This window comes from Gopherus evgoodei, chromosome 3 (assembly GCF_007399415.2).
Source record: "Gopherus evgoodei ecotype Sinaloan lineage chromosome 3, rGopEvg1_v1.p, whole genome shotgun sequence".
NCBI classification, from domain to species: domain Eukaryota; kingdom Metazoa; phylum Chordata; order Testudines; family Testudinidae; genus Gopherus; species Gopherus evgoodei.
In genome coordinates, this window is record NC_044324.1 from 83,702,833 (window position 1) to 83,725,572 (window position 22,740).

The 22,740-nt window shown below is 40.1% G+C and overlaps 2 protein-coding genes across 3 annotated transcripts in view; one reads left to right on the forward strand and one right to left on the reverse strand.

Moving 5' to 3' along the window:
• The window catches only part of KLHL32 (kelch like family member 32), a 215,165-nt gene extending 211,750 nt beyond the window's left edge, over window positions 1–3,415 (forward strand). The window contains exon 12 of the mRNA XM_030555980.1: window positions 3,300–3,415. The gene's annotated coding sequence lies outside the window, so the exon portion shown is untranslated. The remainder of the gene's footprint in view (window positions 1–3,299) is intronic.
• MMS22L (MMS22 like, DNA repair protein) overlaps window positions 960–22,740 on the reverse strand; it is a 159,169-nt gene continuing 137,388 nt past the window's right edge. For both annotated transcript variants that reach the window (XM_030555976.1, XM_030555977.1), the window contains 5 exons: window positions 14,421–14,632; window positions 9,712–9,878; window positions 8,519–8,615; window positions 7,359–7,526; window positions 960–3,136 (listed from right to left, as the gene is read on the reverse strand). In XM_030555976.1, coding sequence (XP_030411836.1) covers window positions 3,055–3,136; window positions 7,359–7,526; window positions 8,519–8,615; window positions 9,712–9,878; window positions 14,421–14,632 — 726 coding nt within the window. In that variant the 3' untranslated portion in view covers window positions 960–3,054. The remainder of the gene's footprint in view (window positions 3,137–7,358; window positions 7,527–8,518; window positions 8,616–9,711; window positions 9,879–14,420; window positions 14,633–22,740) is intronic.

The following is a 22,740-nucleotide window of genomic DNA, read 5'->3' on the forward strand; positions in this document are numbered from 1 at the left end:
CACAAAAGCTATAAAACGCCTAAGCGCAATATTGCTCTAACAATGTACTACAAAACATGGAGACCATTTCTGCTATTATGTTTTTGGAGCAGCACTGCTCTATTACTATACAAATGAGGCTTCCCCAGAGGAAACCTGCAAAGGGCCAAATCGCAAGAATGGAGCAAAGCTGGCATAAAAGGACTTAGTACTCCATTTCAAAATAGTGCAGGCTGAACAGAATCTACAGTCCCTTGCAGGCAGGATGCCTGAAGAGCTGGATAAAACACCTGCTACTATAAACGGGGAAGAGATACAAATGTGGCCCATTGCTCTCCTTACATGGGGTTTTGGCTCAGCTGATCCACAAATGTACAAATCAGTTGGGAAGATCCAGGCCCAACCAAAATCCCTCTTGCTCTGCAGCAAGCCACAGAGACTCTCTTGAGATCTTCTCCAGGGAACAGAAAAGGATCTCTACCTTGTCTGGGGTCTCCTCTGCAACTGGCCCCCTCACCCCCCGTACAACTGATCAGCAGGTTTTGTGCCTTCTGCAGGTGCACAGTGCTCCCATGCTGTGGCTGTAGTAGCTTATAATGAAGGGTTATTTAAAATTATTTAAACTGAAAACTGATGTTTAAAAGGAAGAACTTCTGCTTTTAAAGTGTTCAAATGTGTTGTTAAAAGAAGTGTAAAAGGGTTAAATATACACCTCTACCTTGGTATAACACTGTCCTTGGGAGCCAAAAAATCTTACCGTCTTATAAGTAGAACTGTGTTATACTGAACTTGCTTTGATCCACTGGAGCGTGCAGCCCCACCCCCCGGAGCACTGTTTTACCACATTATATCCGAATTCGTGTTATAGCGGGTGGCATTATATCGAGGTAGCAGTGTATTTTGTATACACTCATGTAATATTCAGTACCTTAAAGGATCTTTACAGCTATAACTTATAACAGACATACACAATAGACGGCTGGTTTAAGACTTACTTTAATTTTCCTTCAATGTATTTTAATTCAGCAGCCTTTTTGCTAGTGAAATATTTGGGTGGGGTGTTTTGAGGTATACTAGACAAGCCACCCTACCCCATAATACTTTGCAAAAGCCTTGCTCTCTTTATTATCAAGACTATCAGTCAATCTGTCCCTCTCCACACCAAATAATTAACTACTGTCAAGCAGGCAATCTGGTATAGTTTAAGTGAGATCATGCAAAATGCTTTATTTCTGTTTGCATTAACTTTGACAGAGAAGAACAATAATTTCCAAACTAGTGTCTCATGCACCAAGAGCTACGTCACATTTTTATAAAGCATCGTTGCTTTTTTAGAAACTTTACAGATAGTATCCACTCTACCTTTAAAAAAACCTCACTGAACACACCATTAAATAATTTGTTACAATACCTGCTCTACCTATTCTTTAAAAGTCAAAGGATTTATTTTCAGGAAGTAATACTACAGTCAGACATCTGTTCTGCTACCTACTGTGTGATAAAACTCAGATTTCGAAGGCATCTCTATTAATCTCATTTGGAGAGTTTTCTTAAAGGAAAAAAAAAAAAGCTTTTTAGAAGCACAGGCCTCTTGAGATGAATAAGACTCCTTCCAGGTGCAGAAGCTTACAGCACAAGTTCAATAAGTCACTTTCATAATGAAAAGAACCTCCATGTTCTGCACTATTAAGTAGCCTAAAGAGGCTTTTAGTTACTACATTATCTGACGTAACAATAGCTGATTTAGGGAAAAGATTATCTGTTTCTACTTGATAGGAGCATTGTAACAAAACAGATGCTGCTCTGAACAAGACTGTAGGAACATTTCTGAAGCTGCTGTAGTTACACACAAAAATAGTCTCTTCTCCTCCCCCATTAACTCTGTAAAGTTAAGGCTGAATAACTTTAAAGGTAGATAACCAATTCAGTGGTGGTGTCAGAAGGTACACACATCACTTCCCATGCCACAGGAATAACTCTTAGGAATTCGTATTAATGAGTCAAGTGAAATATGTGAATTCTACAGAATCTGAAATAAAGGTTCCTTAACTTTAATTCTATTCAGAGAAAAGTTAGGATGGTCTAGAGAAAGGATCAAGAGATTATCAAGGACACAGTGAGATGTTTGAGAAATCCATCTAGCCAGACTCACCCAGCATTAAACACAGTCCGAACTAACTACAGATTTTGAAATCCGTTCTTCTAAGTGCATCAGCCTTCTCGCTCTCTCCCTTTATCCTTCGTCTAAGTTAAACTATCTAATGAAATTCACATCAAATTTTGTGGCTTTAACTAGATTTTTAATTTAGTTCATTTTAAATCCAGGATAAGAGGAAGAATAGGAAATTACCACTTCAGTCAGAATGGGAGATCTCCTTGATATTCAGGAACCTGAGACTTGCTTGCTTCCTCCCTCCCCCCAGGACAACAGAGATGAGGAATCGGAAAGACCCGAAAGGTTTCAATACAAGAGCAAGGTTAAAACACCTCTTCTCTATTCTGTGCAACACATACACAAGCCTTTCTATTAACTTAAGATAGCCTCACCCTGACCCAGCTTTTGGTGAAGACATTGCATTCACTGAGCTCAGAATACTGACATGAAGTGCCTTTGTGTGCTCAGTATGAAAGCCTGCTGCCTGACCCCCAGAGCTCTACACATCACACTTATTTCTGATCTACAAAACACTTTCCCATTAAAAATTTAGAAATTAAAATTTTGTTCAAAACACACAATGTCAGTGGGACTTGTGCTGAGTCACTTAGGCTCTGTTGAAAATCCCACACACTGTCTTGTATCTTCTTGTGAATTTTAGATGGATGTTTCTAAAATTTAATGAATTTGCAGTATCTTTCAGTCATCAACTGAAAGACAAAATATTTGAATACTCTTCATATTTCTGGCAATAGTCAAAACGCTACCAGTGCTATTGGAAAAACAGCTTAACTTTTAAAAAGCGTTAAATAGATTCTATTTGTAAAGATAAAGAACTTTGATAGTGCATTACAATAACAGTACAGGCAGTAACAGTGTGCAAACATTTTAGGGGGAGAGAATTAATCACCAATACATTGTTAACTTGTCTCATTTTCCAGTTTTAGTATCTCATTTTGACCAGCTGCTGTAAGGCGAGATAACAGTCTTTTGTAGGCTTCTCTGTTAAAAACAAAAGCATATAATATGTATGTTAAACAATTTCATAGGACTGAAGAGTAAAAAAATACATAGTTTTCATGCAAGCTTTTCATGTAAAGTGAGGTAAAACCAGAACTTTTTCCTGCCTCACTCTGCAATTGCTTTGTTTACCATGAATTTTTAGCGAAGTTTGGCTGAGGGGCAAACAAGGATCGAAGGGCACCTAAGAACAGCAGAACCACCATACTGGGCCAGACCAATGTCCATCCAGCCCAGTATCCTGTCTTCTGACAGCGGCCAATGCCAGGTGCCTCAGAGGGAATGAACAGAACAGGTAATCATCAAGTGATCCATCCCCTGTCGCCCATTCCCAGCTTCTGGCAAAAAGAGGCTACGGACACCATCCCTGTCGATCCTGGCTAATAGCCATGAATGGACCTATCCTCCATGAATTTATCCAGTTCTTTTTTGAACCCTGTTATAGTCATGGCCTTCACAACATCCTCTGGCAAAGAGTTCCACAGGTTAACTGTGCGTTGTGTGAAGAAATACTCCTTTAGTTTGTTTGGCACATAGTAAATGGAATATCTTCAAGCTCTAAGTAAACTTTCCTCCTAAGCTAGACACGTCTTTATTTTAAATTATGTATTTACTTGTCTAGCTGAGGCTCAAAACCAGAATCATGTACAGAGCTCACTATGTTACCACATATTTAATTTTTGTTTACGATATTTTGTATGTAGCTCATGGAGTGGTGGTAGTTCCAAAACAGTACACTATGACAGGGCGCTACAATGAGCTTAGAAAGAAGGTTAAAAATATCACCATGTCATTAGTTTATTATCCCCTAAGACATTTATGTAAAGAACAGATATGAAATATTTCTGTATTATTCTTCACAAAATATCCTTCTCAAGCATTTCAATTCTACAAATAGGTTGCATGTATCTGCTGTGATTTTCATGTTAAACATTTGATAGTGTCATTACCAATGGAATTGGTTCTGATTTACATGGGATCTGAACTTTAACAAATATAGTAAGCATACATAGAATAATGCAAAATTATATACACAGATATTTATGCTTAGAGCAGAGGTTGGCAACCTCTGGCACACAGCTCGCCAGGGTAAGCACCCTGGTGGGCCAGGCCAGTTTGTTTCCCTGCCTCATCCGCAGGTTCAGCCGATCACAGCTCCCACTGGCACGGTTCACTGCTTCAGGCCAGTGGGAGTCACAATAAGCTGAACCTGCCGACATGGCAGGTAAACAAACTGGCCTGGCCCACCAGGGTGCTTACCCTGGCGAGCCGTGTGCCAGAGGTTGCCAACCCCTGGCTTAGAGGATCTAGATCTGAGAAAGAAAGCTTTTTACTAGGATGACTGTATTTTCATGGATAAGGCTATGATTATGTTATGGAAGTCACGGAATCCGTGACTTCCAGTGACCTCCGTGACACTGGGGGCCCTCTCAGTTGACCAGCCACCCTGTAGTGTAAAAAACTGCTATCTGACTGAATGTGCTACTTAGAGTGCACTGAGCATGCTCACAAACACCTGCTGAAGCCAGCAGCAGGGGACTCCTGCAGCAGCCCAGCTTCCGTAGACTGCCGCTGGCACTGGTAGGGACCCCTGACCTCCCCACCCACCGTGAGCAGCCGGTGTCCACCTCCCTCCCCCCCCCCCCCCCCGCCCCGGGCAGAGGCATACCAGAGTTGCTCAGCGGCCTCTGGAAGGGGCCCCCACACAGCTCCCCAGCCACCATCGCTGGCAGGGAGACCCTGCAGCTCCCAGCTGCTGCAGGTGGGGGAAGGGGAAGGTTGCTGGACCCTCTTCCCTTCCCATTTTGTCAGGTACAGGTCACGGCTTCCATGATTTTTTGTTTCTTGCCTGTGACATGTCCCTGACTTTTACTAAAAATATCCATGACAAAATCATAACCTTATTCATGAACCACCTTGGGTGGACAGGGAAGCACTTTATTAATAAACTTGTATTTATAAAGTTTTTAACGCATTTATAGAGAAAACATTGTGGAGAACATTAACACCAGATCTTAGAGTATGTATTATGAGGTTATTACTAAAGAAAACTTGACAGTTTGGTAATCCCCTAGTATAGTCTTGAGGAAGTTCAAACAAACTGTCTTTTTACACTCTGTTAGCAAATGGATGAGCTTTGCTTTATTGACAATATAAAAAATGTTATATAAAAGTGTCTACAGACTACATGATCAAAAGGAAGAACTCAGGAGATTTGAAATTCCTTCTATGAATAGTGGAATAGCAGCAGTCCAACACAGCATGTACTTATTTAAAATGGAAGCTACTATTTTTTTGTGGAGGGCAAGAGGGGCTTTAAAAGGAGAGAGACTCAATAAAAAGCATGGCATATTTTTTTATATATTTAACTCCTTTCATTTGTACTCTCTGCTGAAAATAAAACTTGTTGCATGGACGACTGAAAAAAATGCTTAGACAATATACATATTTTATGAGTTGGAGTTTGTATGACTGTATAAAATACAAAATGAATATAATATTTATAGCCCCAATCCTGCAAAGAGTAACACGCTTGCTTAATTTTACACATTGTGGGTAAAACTCATACCTCACTGAAATCAATGGCAAAACTTGCAAAAGGCTTCAGTGGAGCCAGGATTTCACCCTTTCGGTAGCCCTGGCCCCACTCAGCAAGGAACTTAATTAACAACATAACTTTAAGCACGGCTAGAGACTTAAGACTACATCTACACTACAGCACTTGCAGCTGTGTCACTGTAACGCTTGTGGTGGAGATGCTCTCCTATCAGCTAAACTCCTGCCTCCATGAGAGGTGGTAGCTACGTTGGCAGGAGAAGCTCTCCCAGGATTCTCCCCCAGACATAGTATTGTCCATACCTGCGCTTAGGTCAGTATAACTTACAGCACTCAGGGGTGTGGATTATTCCCACCCCTTAGTGACATAAGGTACAATCATATGCCTAAGTACCCAGCTGAATAGGAAACACCAATAGTAAATTACATATTTGATCCTTAACTAGATCAAAAACCAATAAATGTGAGAATAATTGGGACCTATGAGAGTTAATATTTTACATGGTTAAACGCTGTACTCATGTTGGAACAAACGTTACACATTTCAATGTGCATATTACTCAATTAAAAAAACTACTGACATTAAGTACATTCAGTATTTTTCCTCCCTTTAAATTTTAACCTCCAGCCCTCTCCTTTCTGTATGAAGGGAATGAAAAGGAACACATTACCTTATTACAGAAAAGTACTGCTCCCCCATTATGTTGTTCTTACTTCGGTAGAAAAAAAAATATCTGAACACCAATCTCTTACTAGTGCTTAGGACCACAGCATGCATTCTATTTTCTTGACTAATAAAAGTGAGACAAATTATACTTTTATGCATGAGAAGATGGAATCGTTCCTCCTCATTTAGAATCCTCTAAGTGAGCATCTTCCTTAATATATGTATCCTGCATGACTGTATCCACTCTACAAGACTGATTTCTTGACCCTTTCTCTCATGCTCCACTGGGAAATCATACATTACAATGAACCAGAACTTCACCAGTAAAGTATATTTTGGTATCATCTTTTTGTTTTAATTTTAGTATTTTCAGTTTATATTATATAAAATTAAAATGACTCAGAGAGGATTTTTTGAAAGCTCTGAAATCACCAGCTTTTATTTATTTTTATTTTATACTGTGTACAAAAACTCTTAAAATTAATCCATGGATATGTCTTATGCCAAGGCTGAATCAGATATTTACACTAAAACTGCAGTATAAATCCTTAAAAATAGGGATTTATAGCACAACTAAGGAACTAAATCGACTGTAAGCTCTTTGGAGCAGGAACTGACTTTCTATTTTGTGTTTGTATTGCATGTAGTATAAAGAGGACCTGGTCCATGAGTGGGCTAAGTGCTAATGTAATATCAATAAACATTATTTATTTACATGGAAGCCAGCAGGCTCTGCATTAAATTACTGTGTGTTTTTGTAAGCTTGGTGTCAAAACATCCCAGAAAGCATTTCACAATTCTAAGTTATCTGTATGTGCTAAAGTTCTTAAAAAAAAAAAAAAAAAAAAAAAGTAAATTTCTGGCTGAACGTACTTACACATCAGTTACATGAAATCTGTGCTGCAGTCTAAAGTTGCCATCCATCAAGAGAATACACCTCTGTTGTTCACTGACAAAAAGCAGCAATAATACAAAATGTACCTTTGTGCAGTGTTTCTGCCAAGCCCTTGTTTGTGCTCTGAATCCTTCAGGGACTGTGTGATTGTTGGAATCAGACTGATAACTAGGGGCTGATCCAAGACTGCCACTACTTCCAGGATGCTGTAAACCTGATGATCATATACTGTGGTATAGTCCTGGATAAATTGCCTGAAGGAGAAACAGGGGCACTTCATGCAAGGTCAAAACTAGATATAGAGAATGTGCAAAGGAACAACCACCAAAAGAGTTTGATCAGCAGAACCATCTTGAATGCATGGAAGTTTTCATTTTATACAAAATACTTTAGGGGCTGCATTTTTAAAGGCTAATGCTACAGGATCATCCTGTACATGCACATATTTTTACCAGTGAAACTTAAAAGCCCAGAGATCCCGCAAGCTGCTCCATGTGGGCTGACCCCTTCATCCAGGGCACTCTGCCCTGAAGCAGGCGTCTTCTTGCGTGGAGGTGCTTGCAGGATCAGGGCTTAAATAAAATGGTGAGGTGAGGGCATGCAAAATCAGACATAAATGCCCCCTGAAAAAGTTGCATTTTGTAGCATGTGGGCAGAGCCCTACTGATTTCAACGGGACTGTCCACACAGCTGTCGACCTGCACACCATAAAATACAGGATCAGGGTCTATGTTTGCAACATTTCTTTGGGCACTGGGCTTATGCAGTTTGTTCACTGTATGTACATGGGAGTGGGATTCATGGGCAATACAATCAAGTTTTGTAAAAAGCTCAATTTTCACAGTGAAAAATCTGAATGTCACAAATTAGAAATTTCAGTAATAAAAAATGTAAAAACAAAAAAGGTCAGATGTGCCTTTTAATTTAGGTATGTGCCCGTTGGCAATTTGGCCCCTGACATCATGCTTCACCATTTGCCCAAGGAGTTTCTCCCATTATGGTTGCAAGACATCCCTCTGTTGTTTGCCTTTCAAAACAGTATGGAATCCACAGGAAAATTTGTTTTTTTTTCCTTTCACTTTTTAGCCAACCAGTATTTTAAACCACTGCCAAGAACGCAATAATTTAAGTACCATAAACAAGTAACAGGGCCTTAGATTAGGGATAATTAGTTATTTAAAAAAATGCGTTTGCAGTCAAATGCTTTGCAATAGCTGCACTGCCAGTTGGCGCATTTTCTGGTTACCTAAACACAGAAGTCAGTTGGGTGGCAGGTTCTCTTCCCAACCCTGCTTGGCAGCCTTCTACCATATACTGCAGAATCTCACTAGAGAGTTTTTTAACTGTAAAAAAAAAAAAAAAATTCACATGATTCTCAGGTTAGGTTGGCTATAAAGAACAGAAAGAATCACAGGCTTATTCAATAGAAAAGGGGGTTCTCAATCTTTTTCTTTCTGAGGCCACTCCAACATGCTGTAAAAACTCCATGTCCCACAACAACTGTTTTTCTCCATATAAAAGCATTAAGGGGTCGGAAGCAGGGAAATTGCCTGGGGGCTCATGCCACAAGGGGCACCACGAAACTAAGTTGCTCAGGCTTCAGCCCCAGGTGCTGGAACTCAGCGCCTCAGGCTTCAGTCCTGCATGGTAGGTCTTCTGCTTTCTGCCCTGAACCCTAGTGAGTCTAACACCAGCCATGTTTGGCAGATCCCCTGAAACCAGCTTGTGGCCCCCCCAGGATCCGTGGTTGAGAACCACTGTAATAGAACTCTTACCTCCCCACTGTTATGACTGAAATACACAGCTTTTAAGCACTGTCTTATTAAAAAGGGGGAAATGTATATTTTAAGCATTGTCCCCTAAAGACGTATTCTCTCCATGGAAATGGAGGTATATATTTCAGTTTGGGTTTTGTTTGTAGTCTTTAGATCATTCCCACTCTGAATGAGAAGGAAGCAGTCAGGCCATTCTACCCTGCTCAGAACTAAGACCAGGAACTATCAACTATCACCAACAGTACGATGGTCTTCTTTCTCTCACTCTCTCCTTTCCCTCCCCTGCCCTCCCCCCCACCCCAAAAAAAGTACTCAATATATTAATCATTCCTTCCACCCCAATTTATTTAGGATAATACTCATTTGTAAAGCTGATTTTCTTCTTTTATAAATTTGGAGCTGTGTTCAACCCTGGGTTATGTTGGGTTTCTGGTCTCGGCAGAAAGTCATCCTACAGAGGGTCATGGCAGTACAAAACTTAGCCAGCTCATGCTTCAAGGGGGGGGGAGGGGGCTAACGCATTGCAAATTGAATGTTACTGGTTGGGAATGTGCCACTACCACTCTCTGCAGTGTAATAAACCTACCTACTTGGATGAAAAGTGCTCAGTAAGTATAAAATATTACATATGTACAAGCATATTTAAAGTTAACAAGCATCTCACCTTGTGTTTCATTAACTAACACCATGCATTTCAACACAGCAGGGAGAAGCAACTCAATGTCACATACTTCAGTGCTCTTTGTTCTTTGAAATACTTGAAGGATGAAAGCCAGAACTGAGGCCAGGCGAGGAGGAGGGGAGTTACCTTTGAAGTGGAGGTAGTTTTCCCTGGAACAAAATAAAGCTCAACCTATAACTTATTTTTTCATTAAGCAATAGTACAACATATAAAATATTACATCCTTTAAATAGAGTATTGCTGTATATCACCAGGAGGGCCATTAGTAGATTTCTGTCATTATGTAAGATCAGCTACTGGCTTCTCTTTGTCTTAGTCTTAGAAATGATTCACAATTAGGGAGACCAGATGTCCCAGTTTTAAAGGGACAGTCCTGATATTTGGGACTGTGTCTTATATAGGTGCTTATTACCCTCCACCTCATCCCAGTTTTTCACACTTGCTATCTGGTCATCCTACTCACAATTCAGCAGAGCACCACAATGTAGGGGCTTGCAACTCACCTACGGTTGTGCTAACCCAGAAATGGCAGTTATCACAATTATGGTCAAATGCTCAAATATGTCTACAAAAGTTGAATCCACACAAAAAACGGACAACTTTTGATTGTGCAAAACCCAATGATACACGTGCAAATGGCTACTTATAAGCAGTAATACCCAAGGACATATCCTTAAATGCATAAGCTCTTTTCAAACCCACACCATATTTGACCCTTTGCATTTATACGCTCTGGGCAAACTTCTCCTCAGATCCCCATTTGAGATATCCACTCCAATTGTCTGTTCTCCTTAAACATACAGAACTCTTATTTTGTACGTTGACTTTTTCCTTTGTTTCCAGGAAACATCTACCACATTTCCAAGGACAAAGTATCTGGAACAGCGTGACCTTGAAAATAGGCCTCCAAAATATTTTAAGAATTCTTAGTCACTTATTTTATTTCTTACATGCTTTCTGGTTGACTAAAACCCTAAGAACTTTAACTATTCACAGCCAATATGGTTTGAAGTTATATTAACACAGTTGCTACTACTTCGCCTTTGCAAACATTATATTGTAAAGGGACAGACAACCTCTACCTCTGCTCAGCCAGAATAAATACAGCAGGCTCAAATATAAAATTGGTCACAAAGACAAATGGTAACTGACACCCTAGGGCAGGAATGAATTTTGACATCAAGCACATTTTAAGTGTTCCAACTTGATGACTTTGGTTATCGTTTTTCACCAAGAAGATGCAAGAATCTGAGCCATAGTTAGTCTGAAATTAGGAATGAGTTTATTGAAATATAAAGACAACCCTTTGATTTTATGAGCTCAAGAGAAAATATATGTAGTACAATAACATAACATTGCATTTACTCATCAGGTAATACAATAAGTTATGGAGCATACAAAATAACTTTCCAGATATCTAACACTAGCTTAAAAAAAAAATATTACCCATGGAGAATAAGGCCTGGTTTACATTGGTATAGCCATGTCTCTCAGGGATATGAAAAATCTACACCTGAGAAACGTAGCTATATCAACATAACCGCCAGTATAGACAGCACTAGAATTCTTCCCTTAACCTAGCTACCACTTCTTGGGGAGGTGGAGTACCTGCACTGAGAGGAGAACCCCTGTCAGTGGAGGCAGTGCCTACACTGAAGTGGTGCAGCTGCACCACTGCAGCATGTTAAGTGTAGACATGCCCCAAGTGTAGACATGCAGTTAAGTGCAACATTACAAAAACTTCCAGTGAAACTGAGTACAAGGCATTACAGTACACACTCCTCTGGATCTGTCAGCCTGTACAACGTTAATTTACCCCTCCCCCCGGTGTATGCATTATGATACAGTGTTTAATTACATAATCACATACTACTATTCTTCCAGCCCCTGTTCCCATCCCCGTTGGCTCACAGTCAATCTTACTCCCCAGGCTTCTCAACTTGTCTCAAGCCTCGTCTACACTAGGAAATTAGGTCAGTATATCTATGTTGCTCCACACACCTGAACAATGCAGTTAAACTGGCCTAACTATCCAGTGTAGACAGCACTAGGTTGACAGAAGAATTCTCCCAGCAACCTACCTACCTACCTCCTTCTGGGAAGGTGGATTACCTACGCTGATGGGAGAACTCCTTCATCTTCACTGAAGCGCTACAGCCAACCAGCTGTAGCAATGCTGCTGAAATGGTTTACATGTAGCAAGCCCTTAGTCTACCTTGCTCCAACTCTTCCCTTCCTCATCTCAGCTAGAGCTGGTCAGGAATTTTTCAATGAAATGGGTTAAATCACAAAATGCTGATTCCTTAAAACCAAAACTTTTAGCGGGAACCTATCAGTTTTGACAAAACTTTTGTTGGGAATGTTGTTTCTCAGGTGCAGGATGGAATTTCTGGTCAAAACCAGAGAAAGAGTGTTCTACCACAGAATAACTAATAGTCCAGTGGTTAGAGAACTCAGGAGTGTAGGAGACCCAGGTTCAAGTAATTGCTCTGTCTGATTGAGAACATGGACTTACACTTGGTTCTCCCACATCGCAGGTGAGTGCCCTAACCACCAGGCTATTGAGCATTCTGGGGTGGAAGGTGGGGGTCTCTCTCTGTTTTTTTCCACCAATAAATAAATTGAAAAAATGGAAAGATCTCTGTTTTGGAACAGGAAAATTTTTGAAATCTCAAAAATGTTAATAGGCCTGGAAAATTGTTTCCCACCCACCCCTATTCCCAGTCTCCACTCTCCCTGGTTCCTAGCCCAACCAGTCCTAGACGCTCCCTGGGTCTGATCTCAACCCCTCAACCCACCGGCTCCCAGTCTCCATCTCTCCTACCTGCCTCCCAGTTTCTTTGTCCAGTAAACCCCAGTCTTCCCTACCTGACCCCATTGTTCCAGTTTCCCCTCTCCTATCATCCTTCTTTTTCTCTCTCTCGCATCAAAGCTCCTTGTTCCAATCTATTCCCTATGCCTCCCGTCTGGCTCTTGTCCTCTCTGCTATAGAATAAACCAGCTTTTTCCTCCATGCTGTCTGAGCCAGTGGGAAAGTACTGAGAACACAAGAGAGACAGGATCTCTGTTCCAAGTTCCAGTGTCCATAAGTAGCCCAGACGAACAATCACAAGGAAAGTCATGCTCTGCCCCAGGATGGATGGAATCTTTGGGGAATTTAGCTGTGAAGCTCTAGCAAGTTTCTACTGAGCATGTGTGAACTGTGATTTTCCAATGGCTAATAATTTAGCCAAATTTGGGGGGATTTTTCCTGACAAAAAAGCCACCCTAGTGCCAAAGTTCAAGCCCTGGCTCAAAGTATAGAGGCATTAGAGCATCTCAAAGAAAAGGTCACCAGAATTTTTTAAAATGGGCAAGCCAATGTATTTTTCCCTAGCCCTGTTCTCGCGTTTGTCTGAAATTTTCCAGATATATTTAACCTGAGAAAAAACCCAGCATGGAAAATTTCAGCCCAAAAGTTAAAAATTTGGCAAACTTATAAGCATCTGAAAAGAGGGTCTTATAATGGGAAGTGTCAAACAACCTTAATAATAGGCAATGCTAGTAGACCTATCTATAATAATAAGTAATAGATTAGAACACCACACCTTCACTAAACACTTATAAAGTGTTTCTCATTGGTAGATCTCAAAGCACTTTACAGAGGTGGGTGGAAATATTATGCCAACATTACCTATTAAGTAACTGAGGCACTGAGTGGTGAAATGATTTGCCCACAGTAAGAGTCAACAGCAGTGCTGTAAGTAGACCCTGATCTTCTGCCTCCCAGTCCAGTGCCCCATCAGTGAGCCAGACTGTCACATTAATTAGAGGTTACAATACAGTATCAAGTTTCTCAAGGATTTGATTGAGGGGAGTAGGCAGTATGTTTATTTGGTGTTTGGGGAAGAGTACTTTAAGATAGTTTTGTGGTGTTTTAATTGTTAAATTCAAGCTGCTGTGCATATGCTCAGAGGCTAAGAAGGGTAAATTTTAAATGAATAAATAATGGCCCCAGTGTAAGACATTTGCCTTCTCTTCTGTTCTTTATCGTGTCTGCTCCCAGTTCACAAGGTCCAAGATTTCTGATTAACTATTCAACTGAGTCCTGAACCAAGGTTCATTTCAGAGTCTCTATTCTCCCTGCTGTTTTCCAGCCTGCACATTCAGTAATAGACCAAAAAAAAAAAATATTTGCACTGCTTTATCTTTTTCCCACTTCAACCTCATTTAAAATAAAACTGAAATAAACCTACATAATAACGTACAGTATTTGGCATGAGAGCTCTTTTCACCCAGAAGTCACTAAAAATGTAAATCCTGTAGACATTCATACAGCTCTTGTTTATTCATCTAACAAAAACAAACAAAAAAAGACATGCCACTGAAAATTATACTCTTAGCTGGTCTGTATAATCTGTGTTCTCATTACACTTATCCTCATCTCCCCCACCATCAACCACCTTCTGATGTTTGCTACAGCTAAGTATTGCATCTTGATTTAATTTAGATTAAAAGCTCTCTGGAGCAGGGACTGTCTCTTATGTGTTGTGCAACACACAGCACATGGGGCCCAGATACAGACTGAAGACTGTGTGTGCACTTCAATATAAACAATAATAATAATAATACCATTGTCCCCCCATGGATTATTTGGGAGGAAGTTAAGTCTAGGTGTCTACAAACTGGCTTAGTCCTTCTTCAGGCCTTACTTTATGACATGCGTGGTGGTCTTCCGCAGATGTAAGGTCTGTGGGATGGTAATAGAATTGCATAATGCCAGCAGCATGGGATGCTGTCCAATTCCTGGAGAAGATGGTGAAGGAGGGAGAAAGCGCCCAAAATACTGCTGAATAACGCTTCCTAGCAGTTGGTTCAAATAGGCACCTTGAGTTTGAGACTGACAGCATATAAAGGACAAGCCCTGTGGAAAGTAAAAAATATTATCAAGCATAAATATAAATAAGTGTCCAACATTCCCCTTCTAACTGCTGTGTGTGAGCTATTGCATGCAGAATGGTAACTGTGGCTCACACGTTCACTGCATAACTGCATCTAATGAAGTGGGTTTTAGCCCATGAAAGCTTATGCCCAAGTAAATTTGTTAGTCTCTAAGATGCCACAAGGACTCCTCGTTGTTTTTGCTGATGCAGACAAACACGGCTACCAGTCTGAAACCTGCATAACTAGGGAATCTCATTGCTTTGTAAAGCACGTTGTGATACTGGAATACGAAAGGCACCAAGTGAAGTTAAATATTGTTCCTATTAATGACATAACAGAAAAAGTAACTCTTAAAATAAAGATCTGAGAGGAGAGTGTTAGGGTATGACATGAAACAAGTTTGTTTGAGTTAGACACCAGCTATACTGGATTTTTGGGTAGGGAGGTTGTTGTACCAGTTTAAGGCAATGCTTCCTTCAGTGCAACTTATCGTGAGTACATCACACCTTTCTGCTTTGCACTGGTGCAGGCTATCTATTGGTATACCTACAATGTTTAATTACACTGATGCAGGTACCCCTAATCTGGACAAGTCCTTACAAGTGAAAACAAACAGCGGAGAGAAGGGAACATCAATGGAAAACCAATTCTGAGAGAGGCCTCCGATCACTACTGTAATAGTGAGTTTATATTTGCTGCAGGATGGCCAAAGTTCTGTTTTCCTACAATTTTGAGTTTCCTTGTGAGACAGTCCTTCAGGATAGGATTATAGCAAGGACTGTGCTGTCACTTCTTCCTATAGTGCTTCTACAGCAAGCAAGTGTAAATGACACAATCCTAGCTGGTGATGCACTTTACACAGGGAAGGACCTGGTCATTTTCTCCTAATGGGGGCACTAAGGTTGATGAAATAGGGCTGCAAAGGTGTTTTTCCTTACCTATTGTTCTACCCAAATGATCATGCTGATTCTATAACAGTTCTATAAAAGTGTACCCGTATCTTATACCAACTCAAGAAGATGCAGACTGAAACTGACCAGGATCACATCAAGTTCACTTTGCCCTGGCAATATGCCAGCTGTAAATTTGACTGCTAAAATTATATCAGTGGCAGAGGCATATGTGGGAATGAAGAAAATATTGTATACAATCCAAGTTTATATAGGGGTAGAGCCAAATTCACAGCAGCAATGTTCTGGTCCATAGTCTAGATAAGTTTTAATATTTTTCAGCTTCCAAAATCTGCTCTATGTTATTTTTGGCACAGCATATTATTTAAATATGCTTTTATATTTAAAATTTTGCAGACAGTTGGTCACAAATAGTAAAAACTGAAAAATGTTGAAATTTCAAATTTGTTTTTATTTCAATGTCACTCATTTTTTTTTTCAATTGAGTTTAAACAAAACTTATTGAAATATTATTGACCAAAACCCAAGACAAAAAAAATGGTAAATGATGTCTTGATTATTATTTTTTAATACAAAAATGAGACAATTCAATGTCAACAACTTTTGGTGAAAATGTTTAATTTTTGAACACAACCATTTTTCCTCAATGAAGAATTAGACCAGCTCTAATTTTGGATGTAAAATATACACACCCCCACACACAAAAATTAAAAGCAGAAAAAAGAAATTAAAAGTCATTTCAGTGGCAGGTATCAGAACAAAGTTAGTTCCCTAAAGAAGCTCACGACGGTGGTGTCAAGAGACTATGCAATAATTCATTATTGCTTCTTTTCTTGCTGCCTCTTTCCTCGTGGTGGTTTATTTTACAGAGTAAGGTGAAAAATCATTAGACATATGTAAGAAAAATTGTAGCAGTGTAAAGCCTGCTACAGATTGCTTTTTACATTGGTCATGTTGTAACCAAAACCCATTAAAAAACACAGTGAATAAACTAGGCAGCAAATGTCTGCCCAATGAGTGAGCTGAATAATGTTTTTAGTGAAATTAATATATACATGTAGCTGTGAAAAAAAAATCCCCTACCTGTGTAATAGGTTTCTGTGAGAGTAGGTCCATCCCAATGGGTCCTCCTCCCTTCACTGGTGACTGACAGGAAGAAGGATGAGTCAGAGGGGGAAAAAAGATAGCCCTATCCAGTCACAAAGTGTCATAATGGAGAGTGCACTCAGAAACCAGAAACTTCCTTGGAATTCTCACTAATAGGTTGATCAAACAAATTGGGAGGTCTTGACGTTTTCTGGAATTGAGAGTTATTTTTCTGGAGAACAGATATTTTGATTTCATTCTCAGGGAAGAGAGAAATCCAGAAACTCAAAAACCAAGGAGCTTAAGGACCTGTCTGACAGATAGCTTTTGCCTGAGGATAGCCCAAATACCACTGAAAGAATGTTTTAAGTGCGTCTTATGTGAAATACATGCAGGTTGTTACTGAAGCTTATTTATTATGGTCTTGTATCTTCTCATGAGATGCTGCACTAGATGTACATGGAAGATTGCTTCTTGTAGCACAGCTGTTAATAGGACTTAAGAGATTCTATATTGAAATTCTTTATTCCAAAAACTAGCACAGTTATCTGCAATCTAAGATTACTCTCAAGTCTCCAGAATGCTTCAACACTAGAAACAGGAGAGAAAAGACATTCATCTAGCTGAGCGGAGGGACAGGAAGAACACCACATAACTTGGGAGTATAGGATACACTTGTTTACAGCTTCTCCTTTCCACAGGCTGAAGAAATAATAATATTAACAACATTAACTATTATTATTAAAGGATTAGATGAGGGAACGCTCCTTGAGCTTAAGAGAAACAAGGCAAATTCTCAGAGCAGCCAGGTGAAAAGACAAGAATAATCCACTTGGCTGATAGTATGTTTTCTTATTCTTACGAAATGAGTAATTCTGCTTCTAAACATATTTAACCATCCTAACAAAGACAATACCAAAAAGTGTGCGTTTACTGAATGACAGGAATGGAAGCGATTGTTCTGAAGTTCAGTGACATGTTCACTGGCTAAAAATTTAACAAAAAATGTTGACAAAGTTGAAGTAGCATCACTGATTCTAGGTCATCAGTAGCCAAAAAAATATGATTTAAGTTATTTTTCATTTTTCTTTAATTATTTTATGAAAAGATAGAGCTATCTGTCTTGACACCCAAACAAAAAGAACTCTGGTGACAAAAGATTTATTTAGAATTGTGCTGAAGCCTCTCGTTCCTGAATCAAATACCTTCCTAAAGATGCTTCCATTTTCCTGTTTGATGGATCAGATAAAGCTACCTCTTCAAAGACATATATGATTTTGTAGCTCACCCAGTAATATGGGAGTCTATTTTTAGAAAGGCGCTCAGACCAGTCTTCTCCTTAGGGGAGAGTATTATATGCTTTTTGGCAGAGGAAGTTTATCACCTCCTGAGTGGGTCTTCCCTCTCACGGACCTTTACTTTAGATTGGAAATAGTGCGAAAACACCTTTCTTTTTGTGAGCATCAGGAAAAAACACTTATCTGTGGTAGCAGAATCCTCAGTCAAGTCTAGGGCACTGATCTCATTAGGTGGCTCATGTCTTCTTCTTTAAAGCGCCTCACTGAAGAGTCATCAGACCCCGAAGAGGATGCTGAATTAATTTCTCCTGCCTCCTCAAACCTTCTGAGAGAGAAGCTTTGATTTTTTTTCCCACACAAAGGCATGTCAGAATTGTTGTGCAATATAGGGCTCTTTGTTTGGTGACAAAGAGTACTTCTTGCTCTTATAGTGTTTAGAGAAGACAGGATCTCCATGGAGGCCAAGATAGAGAGTTGATGCAGTAGCATCAGAGACTTTGACTTCACTGAGGTATTTGGCAGCTCCATATCCTAAGTGGCGAAGTGGATTGAGCAAAAGCTCTGTCAGGTCACTTGGAGAAGTATTCATACCACCAGTGGCCTACGAAGCATATACAAGAATGGGTACTATCTTCTTTTGGTAGATCCTGTCAGAAGTTAGCTTGGAACCTGCCCACTTGTGTGAAGGAGAGGACGAACCTACATTGCTAGACTGCAGCTGATTGGGTTTGGGACTGGAGGTTTGACCTCATCCATTTCAGACACACAGACATTCTTTATACAGCAGATAGGCATTACAAAGAATGTTGATAAAGGCTGCCTTATTTTTCTCCATTTTTATCATGTTTTTCAGGCATCTTCTGAAGAAAGAAAAAAAAAGTCTCCTGAGGAGACGTGCATGCCAGCATCATCTCCTCGCTTAAGCAGAGTGGCAATAGATTTCTGTGTGCACTAACAGCAGGGACACTTTGTGCCAGGAAATGCTTCTTTCTTCTGATTGATTCATCCATCTATCTGTCAATCACCTATGAAGAGAGAAAGACCTTTTAGTATGGACTGCTGGTACTATTCACTGCAGAAACACCAAACTGTCTAATGATGACATATAATGTCAGTCCTGCTGATAGAATAAATCTATTCACCAATTAATGTTGTATAGTGCCTATTAAACACATGCTATAATTCACGAAATGCGGTACTGAACTTCTTCAGATCTCTGACAGTACAGTACAATAGAGATGAAGGCTTTCCCTTGAGAGATGCTGAGCATGTTCAATTCCATTAAAGACAACAGAAGCTGCGCATGCACAGTGCCTTTCAGGATGAAGCTCTTATAACACTTCTGTATTTAAATAGAAATAATACTGATAATTTGAACAGAGGACACTATGGGCCCCTATATATATATATAAAATACATATTCATTCCACATACATACATCATATTCTGTAAGATATTTATACCACTAAATTTGGAAATAATAGTTTTAGTGCACAAACACTGTTACCTTCATCACTGTTGGCAAATTATACCAATGCTCCTCCAAATCATTTTCTAAATCCATTTTATCAGCAATCAGAACGATTTTCGGATTCCCAGTAATAAACGTCAGCAATTCACTAGTACATAAAACCATCTATAACAATGTTTCCAAAGGAATAAAATGCCTAATGTTGGATGTTATATGCCTTGCCTCCTCATCTCACAATTAAAAACAGTGCCATAAAAACTTTAAAATGGCCATCCATTCATTTGTTTGGCGCCTTACTTTCTAATGTCTGACATTTAACCACTCTGCACACAACTTTGACAACAAATCCTATCAAATTATTAACTACAGCATTTCCTAGGTCATCAGCTGTCACAAGAACAGTCTGTACAATGGTAGAAGAAACAACCTTCCTTCAGCACCTCTTAAGAAAACAAAAATTACCAGTTTGAAACTGTGGAGTGATGCCAGGGCCTCAGCAAGCCTGAGAAGGCTGGATTAATTAGGGAACACTAAAAAATCTCTAGTAAGTATCCTGAATGTAGTGGAGAATGGACCCTGGGTATCAGGAACCCCTCAAGATGTGTACATGTTACTTAGGGTTTTCTGAACCCAAATCTATTGGTAACTATCTTTTCTTCAGCTCCTCTTCTGACGAACGATTGGTACAAACGCAAGTGCTTTTGCCCCCAATCCCTTTTTATTGAGTCCAAAGCACACATCTAAAATAGCAACAATTTAGAACAACCCAGATACAGTTACTAAAAGTCTGAGATGGTGTTGAGTGGTCAATGGTAGGTTTCTGATGGCCAGCCTTCCTCCTAGCTGCTGGGGAGTTGAGTGTCAGCCTCCCAGCTCGTAGAAAACCTCTCTGAACTTCTCCAACTCATGCACTCGGACACATGTTTTAATAGGTTGCACAGAACAAAGTGCGTAACTCAGTAACCCCTTGTAAACTAAAAATTTTCCTAACATCAGCAAGCAGCTCCTAGTATCATATCAACAAAAACTCATAATTGGGAACACCCCTATCCCAAGTCAGCTATCCACACTTTCATCCACTCTCATGGTTCCTCCAATTTCTACCCTTATCAGCAAAACTGCAGCTGCAGCTATTTTATATGCTTATACAAAGCTCAAATTATTCCTGACTATATGGTGTTCTCGCTTCCAGTTAATGGTGGCTAAGTGGACAAAATGGGTGTGGGGGTGTCAAATCAATTTCTCTCATACATAAGTTCTTTAGCTCACATTTATTTAAGCAGCTAACTAAAATAAAATAAAATAAAATAAATGGAGTAAGTGTAATTGAGACAAACCAACAAAACACACTATGGCCAATCTTAATGCAGTTCTTAATTTATGCACATGGCATTCAGGCATATGCAATGGGCACCCTAGATATACCTGATATTTATTTTCGTCTCTTTAAAACATACCTACAGTTTGGGGTAGAACACATCACAGTGATCATAATGAACTCCCACAATAATACTTACCTGAGATACTAATAAACCACACCTATTCATGCTGTAGCCCTCAAAGTACTCACAACACAGAAAATCAAAAGAAAAAAAGGAGGGGTGGAGAAAGAGAGGAGCTTTGCCATATCCCTAAAAGAGCTGGGCTTTGCCAGTATAAGTTAGGGAAGTTCCAGAGTTGAGGACCCCTTAGGAAGACAGCCAGGTCACTAGCCCCCTTCTTTTTAAATCAGGGCCCTGTTGCCTTGAGTAATTTGCCAGTTGCAACTCCAATAGTATCACATGGGGAGCATAATGGTTTGGCAAATCTGTCTACATACAAACTTAGGAATTTAGGTGGATTTTATGAAATTCATTGTATTTGGAATCAGCCACTTGTTACCAGCACTGCTGGCACATCTCTCCCAGACCAGTAACAATGGAGAGTCATTAGCATGCATAGCCACAAAGAGTAAGAGCACCTTAGAAACAATGGGATAGTTCAAGCCTACGGAAACTGGTTTTCCTTAGATTGTCTGCAGAGGAATGGAAAATCCCCAGAAGGAGAACAAAAAAATCAGGCATTAGGACTGGCTGTTAAAAACTCAGATGCTGCGCATACAACGGGACGTGGTTTCTGGTTTAGAGGGAATCTTTTGACTGCCAGACCAGCTCAAACTTGCTTACAGGCGTCAACAAGGAGAATGCATGACCAGGGAGAGAAGACTGAGTCAGATGGGTCAAGTCCAGGGACTCCTGACTTGACCCCTGAAGGGACTGGCTACAAACTCAAAGACATCTTGGAGTAGTGAGGGGGCAAAGGAGGGAAGGGTTTTGAATGCAGGTTTTTTGCATGGACCTGTAAGTCTCTAGGCTCTCGTTATGAATACAGCATGTGTACTTTGCAAAGCCTCATTGTCATGTGCCCCAGAAAGGCTAAACTTTAAACTGGACTATCCACTATGGTAGAGATCTGGGATAAGGTGTGCTTAAGCTACTGTGGAGATTGGAAGGGGGGGGGCAGCACTGGTCTTGCAACCTAGGGCAAGTGGATTGTGGGGTCCCACTTTCATAAATGGGTACTAGCAGAAAGTCAGCATTCAAGGAGTGAGGCTAGAGGACAGAGACAATGCCTGGAGTCTGACCAATTTCAGGGCAGGGTGCTCAAAAGCTCAAGGATCCAGCAGATAGGTCCACACTCAGCTGCGCAGGGAGTGTCCTGCAGGGGGAGCTCAATAAGGACTGTGTCAGGGAACGAAACCAGGGAACACTGCTTAATTTGTAATGAAAGAGGTGCCGGGGCTCCGGCAATTTTTTTTACATTTGTAACTGATGCAGCAAGCCCAGAGGTGCTGGGGTTCAGCGCTGGTACAAATTAAGCACTGCCAGGGAGCTAGGACCCAACCATCTAGGACTTTATAGAAAACCATTATCTGAAAACTACACCCAGAAGCCTATTGGTTTTCAGCACAGACTACAGAGCACCAGTGTAATATACTCTATGGATGAAATATCACTTAGCAAGCAGGCAGCCACATTCTATAGTAATATCAGCTTAAAGATGGTCACAAGGTGTAGACAGCGTCTCAAAATTCCCACTAACCAGCAAAGAACTAAGACATATACTGCTATGTCACTATATAGTCACATTAATTTTACTATGACATGCCATCAATCACAATATGACTTTTGGATAAAGGAAGAAAGCTGTGGGATGTCTACAATGTCACCACAATCTCTGAATTTAATTACTGCCTTGTATTACTTAGTTGCTTTTAAGGACAGTAGCAAGAAGTTTATGCTCAAAGTTAGGTTTTGAGGGACTGTAAAAAAGCATTTTACAG